Source organism: Copadichromis virginalis, linkage group LG13 (assembly GCF_057382275.1).
Source record: "Copadichromis virginalis isolate Kocher_CV1m ecotype Utaka linkage group LG13, C_Virginalis_male_GT1.1, whole genome shotgun sequence".
Classification (NCBI taxonomy): domain Eukaryota; kingdom Metazoa; phylum Chordata; class Actinopteri; order Cichliformes; family Cichlidae; genus Copadichromis; species Copadichromis virginalis.
This window is the reverse complement of record NC_140630.1, coordinates 11493978-11509701: the sequence shown is the minus strand read 5'-3', so window position 1 is coordinate 11509701 and position 15724 is coordinate 11493978. Positions and strand designations below refer to the sequence as shown.

Below are 15724 nucleotides of genomic sequence, written 5' to 3'. Positions count from 1 at the left end.
GAGGTGACATGTTCACTTGTCAGATATTTACAGCTTTTATTGTGCTGTAGTGTTTTTGTCCTGACAGAAAAACTGCGTTATGACTTATTACAGTTTAAATCAACACAGAGAGACCAGAAAGACATTGTGCCTTGCTGGATTTGAGCCAGTATCAGTTCTTTTTTTTAATATATACCATGCATAAAATTTATACTGTGCATATGGGTCTTGAGATAAATCAAATTATTTGGTTCACCGGGGTCAGAGGTCATTGCATTCCTCAGCATATGTGTCAGTCAGGGGCGCTGGGTTAAGATTAAACCCACTGTTAATAAGTACTTAACAGGTGACGCTGCCATCATGAGGCAATCACATGAGGTGGATAAAATGAAAGAGAAAAAGGAAAGAGTGAAGGAAGAAACGAGAAGGAAAGAGTTTCTTCCTGTAATTACGGCTTATTTTGACTATAAATTAAGTTTGTGAGATTTCCCTTGTAAAACATGTAACACTGTAACATAATTCCCTATTTACTTTGTAAATGGAAAGCTTGAGTCGACAGCCTTTATGAGTTTGCGCAGTGCTAAAGTACACACATTCACACCCCTGTTGAAACACACACCCCAATGAATCCGATGAGAATGATTTCATAATCCATCGCAATAATAAACTTCTTTGAACTGTTTAATTGGCTCTTCCTGGAACGGCACGGCTTCGCTTCATTTGATCTGATGAAAGAGTAATGTTGCTTCTCCCCAGGGGGAGCATGCACAACGGCGCACAAATAATGAATTAAGAACACTACTCCTTTTTTTTCAAAATGACTGCCATAATAAAGCAGGAAAATTCACGATGCACTTACACCAGTTTCCCCTAAATTGCTTTTATGTTTACTTGCTTATGTATTTAATTTTCAGAGCTGGCTTTAAGTGAAAATAAATCCCGATTTCTAAAGGGTAATGGATTGAGTTCACATGAAAAGTGTCATCTGAAGGAACCACTGTCGATAGAAATGCTTGGAAACGCTCCAGAAACATTCCTCATGTGTGATTCTGCGAAAAGTCACACTTGCACTGTTCTGGGAATGAATAGCCTGTGTAGTAGCAAGTAGTGACATTTGATTTAAAGGCATGCAGTGCATGTAAAGGGGGGGGGGGACTGAAGTAGGCTATGCAAAAGAGAGAATGAAATATGTAAAATTTAAACTGACAAAGTCATGATGGTTTGGGAGAATGTCCTCTCTGCTAGGCTGAGGAATATGAATAGTGACAGTCTGAATAGAGAGTCTGTGTACAGCAACAGTATGGTTGCAAAAATGAGCTCATTACTGGCAAATACACACACACATACACACACTTTCTTTTTTCATTACTATGGTGAGAATATTCCATTTACATCTGCTAATTGTAACCCCTAAAATGCCAAAACCCAAGACAGGGAAATTGGTGTACCACCAAAACCCCTAACCTTAACTGAATTATTTTTCCTCAGTTTTATCCCTTAAAAATCTCCTGAGACTTGTCAGGAAATCTTTAACACACACACACACACACACACACACACACACACACACACACACACTGAGCCCTCATGACTCTGCAGGCCAAGAGAACGATTTACATGATTTTATAAGTGTGAGATAAAAATATGGGAGAGTATTTTTAATGTCCTGGTAAACACACACTTAGAGGGATGTGGGCTTGTCTCCATGGCAACACTAGTCAGAGCGTGCCCGGCCTAGCGTTTTTGACAGTTTCTCCTGATGATGATTGATAATTACTACCTGACTTGTTGTCCCCATCTCCGCAAACATATGGCGAGATCTGCCCCCCGCCATATATCTGCCAAAATGTTCTTTTTTCTGATAATAGCTTTTTAATGTTGCGTTTTGTTGTGTATGCATAGCAGCCCCCCCCCCCCACCACCACCACCACCACCACCACCACCACACACACACACACGCACCCCCTCCCAACCCCACCCCTTTGTAATTACATTTGCCACCGCTCACATACTTATTAGAGAAAGGAAAGAGAAATAGATAGGAGAAGCAGGAGAGTGGGAGAAAGTCAAAAACAGGCAGCAGAAGGAGGGGGGGACAAAATTAATTTAACTTTCAATTGATGTGTTCTGCGCACTGCTGCTGGATTTAAATTTGACAAATTGTCAGGATTAACAGAAAGAAAGAGCATTTTACAGTATAGTCACATATTAGAAAATAAACACCAGATAATAGCCAGTGTGGTGGGCTGTAGTTTGAAATGGCAAGCGAGACTCTTTATTCCATATCTGTGTGCGCGGTATTTTATTATGCAGTGTGTTTGCATGCGTAAAGCTCATATTTAGATGCAATTGGAGGCAATCTTGTTATATTCACAGAGGCCATAGAGGAGGATATCAATCTATAAACATGATTTATCTACTGTGCACTGTCTAAAAAGGCATTAGCATAGGCCCTCTGTTGTGGATCTTATTACCTGACTGTATGCTGAAACCACAGACTAACACTGCAGACCTGACCAGCATTTAAAACATCAGCTAAATTCAGATTAAACACTGCACTCTTCCTTTTAAGCTTTTAGTAAATTGCACCTACATAGACAATTTTAAAAAATGAGTTTATGTGACAAAAAGATGACAACTGTTTCTTTTTGATAAAACACGCAGACCCGATCTGCTTCTCGGTAGGTGTAGGATGCTTCATAGAACATTTTATTTCTAATTTTCTCTTCCATTTAATTGGCCTCCATAACCTCTACTTCCAGGAACAGGAATATTATCAGCATCTGATTATGTCTTGTCATGTTCTGCTGGCTAAATCAGATAAACACAAGTATCTGATTTAACACGTTTGTAGTTACAGATATTCTAGTTCACTTATATCTGGCTGGCTCATATAATGTGTGGCTCACCTGCAGCAGGCAAAAGCAGGGCACTCTGCAGAAACCGAAGTCATTTCTAATACTGTGTGATTGAGGTCTGCCACAGGCTATGGCAACAGACAGGCTCTGTGAAGGAGATAATGATGCATACACACACAGCTGTCAGTCAGCTAGCTAAGGGGAATCGTCTTTGAGGGAAATAAAAACAGACTGTAGCCAATATAATGCGGTGTTTGTATAGGAAATGATAGGATTGGGGGAATAGACTGGAACGGGATGTCAGAGTTGTTGGAAACGAAGAGGAGGTCTGGTAAAAATCTCACACGGATTCCCATCTTTGCATTGTGAATATATTAACATAATCGCACTAACATTAAGCGCACATTAGAGAGAGCAAGTTAGATTTTTCTCTGACCACTAGTGGTACCAAACCATGCAGGTAGCTGGGTGTTGCTCCCCAGCCCATAACAACACAGAAAAATTAAAAGTATGAAAAATACTCTGAACTGGGAGTCTTCCAGCCATGGCTGTGTATCCTTGGGATAATTGGCAGACCAACTGTAGGATAAGTTCCAGTGAAAACTTGTTTTGGGGCTTAGGTTGTTGCGTTAATGTTGACTCACAACAGCAAAATAAGTCACAGTATACAGTACACCCAATTCCGACAGGTTCAACAACCCACACGCCCTTTTTTATTTGTAAATTGTCTTAATTACTTTATGGTCTGTAAATAGTTGTCATTATCAATAACGTGCAAAGAAAATAAAAACTTCAGTTCTTAGAAGCCTCCATTCATCTCCTCCCTACGTCGTTTCCGCCCGGACCTGTTTAAAACTCGTCCCTGACTTCTCTTTTAGTTTTTCTTTAAGTATAGATTCTAAAGATATGAACAAGATAATGAAATGAACGAAATGGCTGTTTTTGTTTGTTCCTTCTAGCTTTTTACATTTCATATATAATAACAACTGTCAGTGTTTGGTCAGTACACATGTGTTTGACTTGCTTCGCCAATAAAAAAAAAAAGATTTCCATGTTAACATTTATTCAACTGGCTGTGTGAAATATGAAGGGGATTACCAGGAATGACCCACCCAGCCCTATGAGTTGTGTCTGTGCACTCACTTTATTCTACTAATTTCCCACTAAATGGCAAACATAGCTGAGCACTTAGAAGCTAAGGAGTTGGATATTTCCCTCGAAGAGTGAATATTTTACATAGATAATAATATTGACATTGTCTCCAATTTAATGTTGTTAATTTAAATCATTTTTCTATTATCCTAATAAAAAGGAGAGGATAAGTGAACCTCTTTTCACCTCCTCTGAATTAGGTTTTAAAAAAATTTACACAGACAAAAATAGAGACATCAAAAAAAAACCAATAATGGGCTAAGCTTCTTTGTGTGTGTAATTTGGGCAAGCTTCCGCTTTAAAAAACGCTTCGAGCAGAGTCAATCAAGGTGCTGTTGGAAAGAAAGAGCTGTTTACAAGAAGCTGTCGAGGACCTGGGGATGAGTCGGTTGTACCTCAGGGGGACTGTTGTTAGACCTCTTTTAGAAACAGGTCGGCTTAATCCCTGCTTTTTACTCGGGCCATGCTCTAATAGCCTTGTATTACAGTGATTTTCTGTGTGTTAGTAGTCAGAGCAAGTTCCTGATACAGGTACTCTCACCAAACACAGCACCAGTGAAAATTTGAAATTGTTGCTCTTGCTGCTGGGCTTTGCTGTGTTTACTGATTTTTATCTCTTTCGCTCTCCTCTCCCTCTGTTAAATTGGAAGGTGAGTTTGTTGTTGTTGTTTTTAAAGGCTTGGCACAGCTCAGATGTGTTTTTGTAATAACAGTAACGTGTAACTATTATCATACCTAGGAAGAAGCCAAATAATTCCTCCTCATTAAATTCAGAATAGCTCTCAGGCACAGCAGTATTAAAATATCTTCTTATGCTGCAGATGCATTCATAGTCAAAAACAGGCAATAGCGGTGATGAAAATATTTCAGTGTTACTGATGTGAAATCCCCCTGAGGTTGACCTAGTATGAAATGCCGCACTCTTGGATTGTTTTGTGTGAAATGTTTTGCACTTTATCAATGATAATCTTCCCCTGTATATTTATGAGAAATTAATTAACACTTGTATCATCTATCAACCTACGGAGGTTTTGATGATTAATAAAAACAGTGTACTGTGTCCACCCACACACACTCGCTCGCTCTGTGGGCGCATTGTGTAATTTTTGATGATTGCAGCGATGGAGATGCTTGAAGTATTGCTGTTCATTAAAGTTTTTGTGTGTCTGTCTGTGTGTTTATGTGTCTCAAATGACTCTGAGCAGAAACGTGCCTCAAGCGTAGGAACAGAGGAATAGCTCTGCTGTCAGATGTGACAAAGTGAGAATTACAAGTATGTCAAAAGTGCCTGATGTTAGTATGCGAAAGGTGACGGCAGCTTCAGTCGCGGCATAATCGCGGCGAGGAGGAGGCATCTAATGCTGCTTTACATGAGGAAAATCAAGAGAGCTGTTTTGGTTTCGGTCATGATATTGTGAAATCTGTGTTGGGTTAGTTTGCTTGGTTGCCTCATAAAACAAAGAATGTTTGTAAAAGTATTCCGATCCTTTCTTCCCTTTGTTGATGCTTCGCTCTATTATACCATCACTTTTAAATTATGGTCATAGTGTAAGATAACTGGTAGGACTGCTTGTGTTTTCTGAATCTCTGCAGACTGCAAGTGCAAAGTCACTTACAGTCCATACACACGGGCAAAGCGGTCACAATTAGGAATTAAAGATAGGAATCAGAATTTCCTTTTTTTTCTAATAGGAGTGTGTGGGTATAATTAAAGCCAGCTCTGATGAAGGGCACTGTTGAGAGAGATTTAAGCGAGTCTTTTAAACCAAAACAGTGAGTGTGGGTGGAGAATGTGTGTTTTTTAAATATCCAGTGGTATTCGGTAAAAAACAAATCTATCACATCCTGATTTACTGCCAGCTTGAAAGGCAAATAACTGTTGTTTTAATTTGTGGTAAGCAGCGGCGACCTGTGCAGTAGGTTGTAGTACAAATGTGCTTAGGTGTTGTGTATTGCATTCCCCTTGAGAACCTTTTGATTAAAATTGCTGGCAATATGTGTCATAAATACCAAAAGAGCAATAGACAAGGTATTGACTCAGAGATGAGCCTGAGGAAGAAACATTAGCCCAGACGTGCTTTTTCCATGAGAGTGTGGTCAGAAACATCCAGTCCTTGAGAACAAGTACTTGAAATTCCTCCAAACTCTGAGCTCTTTGACGTACATATAGTGAAGACACATGGTTGCCCGTCATCGCTGGCTGAGGAATCAGTCTGGTACTGTTGGTTTGTTGCTTAAGAGCCTCCCTTGTCACTTCATTGTGCCTCCGGTGGAGTTGAAATGTTTCACCAAAGTGCAATATCACTTCGCTGATTGCACATTTAATGCTCCACTGCTCTACAGATTAAAGTCTGTGTCTTAAGCGTTGTATCAGAGGGCACTTTGTATCATGATTTGTCATGTGTTATTCATTACTTGTCAGGTTTTTTTTAACCTTTGGTTGTTTTGTTTGCATTGTGACAGCCGCTATTATTGTTCCTTATGAGTCATATTTAGTTTTATTCTATTTTTTTTTTTTGTTTAATTCTCTAAGTCTGCTTCTGTTTTCCATTTGAAAAACTTCCCCTTTTTCCAGTGGCATCTTTTTATGCATACATGGAAATACAGCTGCTCGGTCCTCAAAGAGTCTGTCCCGGTGCTTTATGTTGTATAACTTGCGGTAAATTTCCGATGCGCCACTGTAAGCTTGTATAGCAGACCTGAGTGACCTCCTTTGTCTGAGTGTGGGCGTATTCACAAGTTTAGTTTCATTTACAAATCCTTCCCTGAGGACTGCTTCTCACCTGCACAGATAGAGCTCTTCTCTCTCACAACTTTACAGTGTGTTTAGTTAAAAAAAAAAGCCCTTACATTTACTGAAACTTCAGCATGTAACTCATCAGGGAGTTACTTATTGAACTAATTGACCTAGAGGATCTCTCTTTGGAGAATTCCCATTGATTGTAAGCTCTGGAACATAACTCCACTCGTCAATATCTCTGCGCTGCTGAACTGACTTGAGTGGTTATGCTATATTTGCTCTAAAGATCCGCATGTGCTTAGAGGTTCATCAACAGGATGTTACATAATTTTATTTTGGTTTGCTGTGCTTCTGTGGTTTTGTTTGTTTGTTTTCTTTGGGTTTTTTTTATCAAGAATTCTGTCCATAAATGTCGTTAATTATAATTTCAAAATTACATTTTGCCATATTCTATCCAGGGGGACATACTGTACTGTACAGGCAAGGCCTTGTATTGCAACATGAATGTTACCTTTGGCTGCGGGCTATTCTGATAATTGCTGAGTGGGTGTCAGGCCTTTAGTGAATTTGCAACCAAGTAAGACAACAAAATATGTCAAAACATGTTCTTCTGGTGCTTGTTCTTGAAATACCACACTCATCCTCGCTCTCCTCTTTGTTTGAACTTGAACCCCATTAGCTGAAGTTAGATGTAGTTGAAGTTCAACTGTAGAATTAAGGATGTGCGCAGAGGCATGAGTGGGAGTCTGGTTTCATGAAAGCGTAGATGGGGCATTCTTCCCCAATTGCAGTTTGTCTGGGGGATAAAAACTCTCATATGTTCCTCTTTCAAATGTGATGAGTCAGAACAGTCATCACTTCAGGAGGGAAATTATCATTTAACTTGTCTACAGTTGAAAAAAAATGTTATTTATTGAGCTGAATAAGGTTATCATAGTTAACCTGAAACTGGGTGTAAAATACACTGAAATAAAAAGAAACAATAGGTGACTGTTGGTCATGAATGCTCCTCTAACAAATCCCTGCATTGTAATAATTAAAAGGATTAACACTAAAGCAAAAAATCAAGCATTTATAGCACTTAAAAGTGAACTGAACAAGAAAATCCACAGATAAGTGTTTAGTTTGTCATTTGAAACTTTGTAGCATTTCTGAACAGTTTTTACTAATGATTTATTTCAGCTTGACCTTTGTAAATGTCAATAAAATGAATGATCAACATTTATAGCATCCTCGTTGTATATTTGCATAATAAGATTACAAGGATGATTGTAAATTAACGTAAGTCTACCACACTGTGTAGTTCCCCGAGGCAGTTACAGTGGTGCTAACAACATGTTGTATAAGGAGTTTTTGGTCATTAAGAAAAACAGTAGATTCAACTTTTGACTTGAAAATAGCTTCAGAGAAAAAATGCAAGGGGTGCCATGAGAAATGTAGCTTTAATATTGAAAAAATGAAGTGGTGACATTGTGTCAGTATGCATGTTATAATCTTCTTACTATAATACATGAAATCTGTTTGTTTGCCTCGCGTACAATGAGGAGTTGAGCAACCAAAATTGGCACACAGGAACATCTTCGGCCCCTGGAGGTTCTTATCTATATCAGATCTATATCATGTCATCATGTTGCCTAGCAACTACCTACAAATGGGCTAAAATGACCCATTTGAAGCTTTATGCAACTGTAACACCTCAGAAAAGCAGTCTGTCATTCTTTTTTCATGACGGTAACATCTCAATTATTCCCACAAAAACTTTCATAATGCAGGATCTATTATGTCGTCATCTTGCCTAGCAACCACCTAACAATGGAATAATGTAACAGGCTAAACAATACAATAACATGGAAATGTACTAGTGTTAGAAAACAAAGGCGTGAGTAACTCCCACTCTTTCTGTATGACTGCACATTTATGGTAATACAATCAAGATTCCCATTAAAGAATAACCTTAATTTATGGGATTAGATGCTTTCTGCCACCTTTGTGTACTTTTCTAGCCTAATCAAACTTTATTGTATTTTTTACCATGATAATAGCAAGTTAAAAATCTAGTCTGTACCAAACTTTTTGCAGTTGTCGAGGACTTTCAGTCAAAATTATTGTTATCCATGTGAACCTTTAACAACATCTTTAAAAATTTCCTCTGTTTAGCTGTTTTGTCTTGTTTCATCTGTGCCAAAGTGGTGAACTGATCTTTCAGCTGACCAAAATTGCCATTCTTTTAACCGATATTGCTGGTGTGGCTAAAATTAGGAAACCACTGCACACATCTGTAGTTGTGAGTGATTATTTCTGTCATAAGTGTTACTCCAAAGTGCCAAATGAAAGGATGAGTTGGCCACTAATCCTGTAAAGCACATCAAAGTGTTTTTCTATCCTCTAAGCCTTTAATTTCAGTTTGCCAAACAAATACAAAAACAGGCACAGCACAATTATTTGGCCCATGCAGCCCATCAGCGTGATCATTTGTTCAACTACTTTAAAGAGGATCTGTGAAGCCACCCTCCTGTTCATTAAGTGAGCATGCAGATATTGCACTTTTTCAGTCAGCTTTGTGAGCTTTATCAACTGAGACATCCATCACTTGAATTCTCCAGTTGGCTTGATATGTCTCTCTACTCACAGCAGCCTCTCAATCAATCAGTCCATTTTGTTGTGGTTCCCTGTGGCTCGCCTCTGTTGATGCATAGAACCGTCAGAACCCTTCCTGAGCTGTCTCTAATGAGTTTTTCATTATCATTGACATCAGCTGAATAGCAATGAAACAGAGGTGCCAGGGCTGTGTCTAATTGAATCTGAGGGGGTAGAAATTATTAGACAAAGCAATGTTTTAAAGCTGTTAAAAGCATTCAGCTGCATCCTGAGATCAAGTGTTCATCCTGTGCTTCTCTGTGCTGAAGTCATTGTGACTTTCGTGGCTCATGATGGGAATAACCCTTATCCATATATATGAATTTAGTCACTATTTTTTGTTTTACTATAACACCAGTGTCTGGTGATGGTGTATGTGTGTGTCTGCATGTGTTAGCAGTATGCCTTAGGGCTTTATGGGGGACTAGGAAAGAGTCCTCTGGTCACTTCAGTGCATGTCTCCCAAATAAGCAGAAAGCCACAAAGTAAGAAATTATTAACTTAAGGGGAAGCTTGGTCAGCATCCATTTTTGGTGTATGATTATAAGGTCCATATTTGGCTTGCAGAGGGGAAGTATCAAGTGTGCTTAAATGATCTCGTTCTTTTCTAGTACATTGACAAAAACACTTAATGCCCACAGAGTGTTAAAAATACCACGTCTCCCAGGGTGCTGTAAAATCATCGTCTTGTGATGTTGGCTTTGTTTTTCTACAGACTATAAATGTCTGTGTTTCCATTCGACAAAATCGATCTGCACAGAGTCAGTCCACGTCTTATTTTCTTTGTGTTATTCTAAAGCTGATGACTCCTCCCTTACGCAACTCTGCCACGAGGAGAGCAGATCAGCGCTTCTTCTGCAGCACAGAAAAATTGCCTTTACTTGACCTTGTGTGCTTGTTTCTGTATATTTACAAAAGTACATGAATGCACCATTTAACCCCTATCTGCAGCATCTGCCTGGCTGGTTTAAATGTGTTCTGTTTGGCCTCTGTCAATAAGTCACTGAATTCAGATTCACTCCCTGCCCTGTTGCAGAGTGTTATGCAGCAGCGTTTTGCAGTAATTGCAGCTTTTTCTTACGCAGCAGTATTTGACTTGATGAAAAATGTAAACAGACAGGCAGGTTATGTAACTCAGTGTATGGTGTCAGCGAGGTTAGTGATTGGACTAAAAACAGAACCACACTGAGTGTGTGACCTTACTCGGACCTGCGATGTTTGTTTAAATCTAATGTCACATGTTGGAGGATAAATCTGGATTCAAACCTGCAAGCAGTCATAATAACTCCTCTTATATTTGTTCTCTATGAGATATGTTTTCTTAGTCATCTCAAGCTTTCATTTTCTTTTTTACTTTATATTTATGGCTTGTGTTACTTACATAAAGCCTAAGCATCACAATTTGGCTGAGACGAAACATACTGTGATATTTTATGGCTTATGTCTATGACCCTTCAAAATTAAACATAAGTAAATACAATAAGATGTGTTATTTTTCAGTATTAATGAGTAATTGGCTGAATAAAAGGAGCCGGATAAGCACCAAAGTGGATAAACAGTGGAGGGAGGAACACACCCAGCGCTTTCTAAGTAAAGATTACAGCATTGAAAACTTGTTTTTTTAGTGCCAAAGAGATGACAAATGCACAACAAATGTCCTTGGAATTTTCCCTGTGCTGTTTCTCCGCAGCGTAGCGGTTGTGAAAATAACAACATGAAGTGATGGGTTGCTGAGTCGTGATCATTTTACCCTTTTAATGACTGCCTCTTAGTTTTATTCAGCTCTGGTGTTATTGTAACATTCTCTTGATGGGAATTTGATCCGACAAAAATAATCACAGAGTCCTTTTGGCAGAGAACAACCTTGGATGTGATTTAATTGTCATTGCAGATGGAAAGAAAGAATGTCGACGCTGAGAAATACATGACTGAACTTAGATTATTTGAAGTTTTTCTTTCCCTCTCCTTTGAGCTTATCTCTGTTTGTGTTGCTGCGAGGAGGCAAGTCACTCTGCCAAAAAGTTACATTACAATTGCGGGTTGACATAAACGTGGGTGTACAAAGGACTTGGAGGGCTTAGATACTTTATTGTGTGTGTAATGTGAACTGAGCAATTATATCTGCCAGCCTTTCAAACAAAGAGCTCCTATCATGCAGGTTCATGTGTTTTTAATTAACAGCGTTGAGCTTTAAGACATGAGAAGACTAACCAGAGGGAAACCAAAAATAGAGTCATGATTATGAGTTCATCTGATGTGCTGTAGTACAGTGTAATTATTTATGTTGCTTAGAATCGGGGGGGCAAGACAAAGCATTTTTATGTTATATATGTTGCGGTTAGAAAAAAATACAAGCTATGTTTGTCTAGCATCTGTGTGAAATATTTCTTTTAGCACAAACTGACTGTTTCAAATTTCTTCCCTTTTGTGGGTTTCTCGGTTAACCAGCATCTGTCATTTTCATTATTATTCTAACTGCCTGACTGTTATGACGCCCTCATCTGTAATCTTAAAAATACATCTGTCTGAATTTAAAATGGAGTTTCTCTTTTAGGCTGGGAGTGAACTTGAGGATCGTGTTTACTAGCACATTGGAGCAATTTGGCAGGCTGCAACCCCATTCAGCACAATGTTGCACTAATCCAGTTTAAAAATAATTAGCTACAGGCTAGCAGGCCTGTGAAATTCCTTTCCCCTGATTGTAAATGTTCCTGTCATACCCTCCCTCTAAGTTCCCAGGCAAGAAATACATATTTGGGTTTAAAAGGCGTTTTCTTTTTAAGTCTTTTTTTTTTATTCTTCCTGTAAAACAAAGTATATTATTATGAAAGAATTAGATGTTGGCAACAAAGAGCTGAAAGTATTCAGTGATTTTAAAAAGCAAATTTCCATCTAAATGGATAAATCTAATTGTCATTGTTCCCTTTCCGTCAGCTCCCAACCTGAAGGGGCGACCTCGGAAGAAGAAGCTGTCCTTCTCTCAGAGGAGAGACTCCCAGAGTCAGGCTCAGGGTCAGGGGTCATCAGGGTCAAACCAGGGTTCGACAGCAGTGACAGCACAGGAACCCTCTAGTCCAGAGGGCAAAATTACAACCAAGGTAAGATGAGTTACATTCCCTCAGGGAGTATTTACATGTTAAAACTGGGACATGGGCTAAAAGCAAATATTTCTTAAAATAAAATGGAGAAGTGTTGCCATAAAAACAGCTGCGATATCACGGTAACAAGCGTCCACTAGAGGATGCCTCATCAGTGTCACTGTACATGCATGCGTGAATGCTCCAGAGATAACCCTATAGATTAAAAAAACAAACAAAAAAAAAACACAGACTAGAACTGTTTTGGCAGCTTTGGCTCAGATTCTGAGTTATGTTGTCCTATAATTACGGGGTTCAGGGTTTGATCCCTGGATTCTTCAAATTGGCCTGGAGGAAGCAGTCTTGCACACTGTTATGGTTAGGCTTAGTAAGACAGTAATTTATCAGTTTTAGTTAAAATTGTGGGGAAGCTGTTTGCTGTTGCCTGCAGAGCGTCCTTCACATGACTCTGAGCGGACTCGGTGCTCTGAGAGGAACTGCTCTGCCACTTCACATTCCTGCACTTTATTGGAGAAAAAACACCTTTTTCATGCCAACGCAAAGCAAAAAATTGACACTGACATGGTATCCTCCAGTCAGCAGGTCTATTACACGCATGACATATTATAAGGATATTATACAACAAATAGTAACTTTAAAGTCCACTAGCTTTATGTTAAGATCACAGCTTTTGTTGCCAACCAGCTGCTTTCCACGTTGTCCTTGAATCTTAAGTTACAGAATAACCTTTACTTTCCTACACAATGACCAACACAGCAACAGTGTAGTCTATTCGGGACGTGTAAAAAGCAACACGATTGCGAAGGCCACGTGCTACAAAAAGGGATGTCACAAATCAACACAAATGAAGCAAGGACGACTGGGGAATGAAGACTGTTTAAAAATTATTATTTTTATTATGACAGCATTTGCTGATTATACTTCTATAATTGACTTCTTCCTAAATCTAATGTGATTTCACCTGATTAACTTATCACTGATAGATTATGATATTATGATAGGATCTTTTGTTGAGAGGTACTTTTTTGTCTGTGTCACTTTCCTCATAATAGCCTCTTACCAGGTACAGTGTAATCTTAAATTGGGTTATTAATGGGTTATTTCATATTTTAATCTAAGAACAGTTTCCACCAATGAGAAGCACTCAACTCATTCTGAAATCATGTTAGTCGATGGAGGAAACTGGAAACAAGAAATAATCATCAAGCCCCATTACTAGGTCTTGTCATGTTTTCTTTATTTAAAACATCGGTTTAGTGGTATCACTTTCTATTGATATTTTGATTTTGTACCTCTGTCCTCGTTTATTGTCTGACATTAGTCGTAATATTCCTGTGAGGGAAATATCTTTGGTAAAAGCTCTTCCACAGTCATTCCTATGACCTTGGACAGTTAAATCAATATAAGCAATTCTTTCTCAAAGCTGGAGTCAAACCTATCTGTGCCTAATCTGTTATGACCAGAAGAGCTGCTTCATTGATAATCAATGGGAGTTTTCCTCTGTGGCCATTAGGAATATTTACTTGTGCTTAAACTCTAACAAAAGTCGTACAAACTGTCTGACATCATTTGAATAACACTCTGTTAAGGGTTTAATTTTCCGCTAAATACATCCGCTGAGTCTGTATGCTCTCTCTTTGCAGGTCAAACCCAACTGTAAAACGGTACCCAACGGAAAAATAACCGCACTGGCCAAACAAAAGGCCATTGGCCTCAGTAAGAAATCTTTATCCGAGGAGAAGGACAGAGGAAAGGAAAAGGAGAGGGAGGAGAGAAGCGAGAAAGAGGACAATAAAGAGGAGGATACATCAGAGGAGAGCCGAGCGGAGGAGCAGGCTTTCTTAGTAGACCTCTACAAGTACATGAAAGAAAGAGACACGCCCATAGAGAGGATCCCCTTCCTCGGCTTCAAACAGAGTGAGTAGGGCAACTTTTTCTCTTATTCCCTCACTGCCGTTGTTGAAGCAATGGAGCGCTCGAATCGATAGTAAAAAATTTGTGTGGATACATTTTTACAGGAGTTATTTTGAAAATTTAGGTCGTAACATCGACTGAGGCTGAGAGGAGATTAAAACAAATTTGGAGTAAAAGACACCTGTAGGAACAAGCAATAAAAAAAAAAAGCCCCCAAACCTCCTCAGAATTTCCCTGCACAGAAAAAAGAAAGCACATTATTATTTGAACCCTAAAATATCGTGTGCTTGGAGAAAAGAAACACAAGTATATGTATCAGAGTGAAAGTGCACTCTGTAAGTCACACATGTCGGTGTAACGGGCAGGGGAAAACCTTGCGTGGACTCTAATCGGCATCTCTAACCACATGTTATATATGCAGAGCCCCTGTTGTGATCAAAGGAGAAACAAGTAGCTGGTTTTTAGTCAATGGTGGACTTTCTCCTATTCATCTAGAGTGTGAGAGTTTCATGTGCTCCCATATGTGATGGGCGTTATGTTTAAGGCCCCAGAATTTAAACTGCAGCCAAAATGTTAAAAAACTAACTCAGTGTGTAGTAATAATAAACTAAAGGATTAATATTCTATGTTGAGAAAAATTCCATCTAGCAGTTAGTAAAAGACTCAGGAGACTTCCTGTCAGAGCACATTTTGCCTGGCTTTTATATAAAGAGAGAATATCTTCTCTCACTTGTCAAAGGGGTTTCCTGTGAAGGCCAAGAACGTCCTCTACCAGTGTTAAAAGAACATCACATGTATGGGAAACACGTCGGCCCAAGATGAAAGATTTCTAATATAGGTCGGATGCTTAGCTTGCATTTGGTGTGAACAGGACAGAGAAGAAGAAGAAAAAACGCGCACCTAAGCATCAAAAAGGGCACACTGTGGTCTCTGGAAAGTGAAAAAGTGTGTTTGCTTTATGTGTTTGATGTCGAGGCAAGACGCATGAGAATGCGGGCTCTCTTCACAAACTGTGGTTTTCAGATTTAGTTCATGCTCAGTCTTTATTCAAGGAGGGACATAACATTTGCATTCATGTCAGAGGAACCAAGGAGAATTTAGCCATTCAGATCAGAATGTAGCACGACAACTCCAGCAAATTAACGAGAGACAGGGAGAGGGGAGACATGCCTATTGAATGTAACAGTGACAGTTTATAGCGTAGTAAAACTCATTACTCTAAACTATTACACGAAGGTAAGCTGTGGTCGACTCGACTGCGCTAACCTCACTGCGGTATTTTGACAGTCCTGTCATCTTGACTGCCGACATGTTGTTGCTTAAATAGGTCATTGTGGTTGCGGGAG

At 39.1% G+C, this 15724-nt stretch overlaps 1 protein-coding gene across 1 annotated transcript in view; it reads left to right on the top strand.

Moving 5' to 3' along the window:
- Positions 1 to 15724, top strand: part of arid5b (AT-rich interaction domain 5B) — a 77725-nt gene that overhangs the window by 44156 nt on the left and 17845 nt on the right. The window contains exons 5-6 of the mRNA XM_085477287.1: positions 12301 to 12464; positions 14108 to 14381. Of these exons, the coding sequence (XP_085333413.1) occupies positions 12301 to 12464; positions 14108 to 14381 (438 nt within the window). The remainder of the gene's footprint in view (positions 1 to 12300; positions 12465 to 14107; positions 14382 to 15724) is intronic.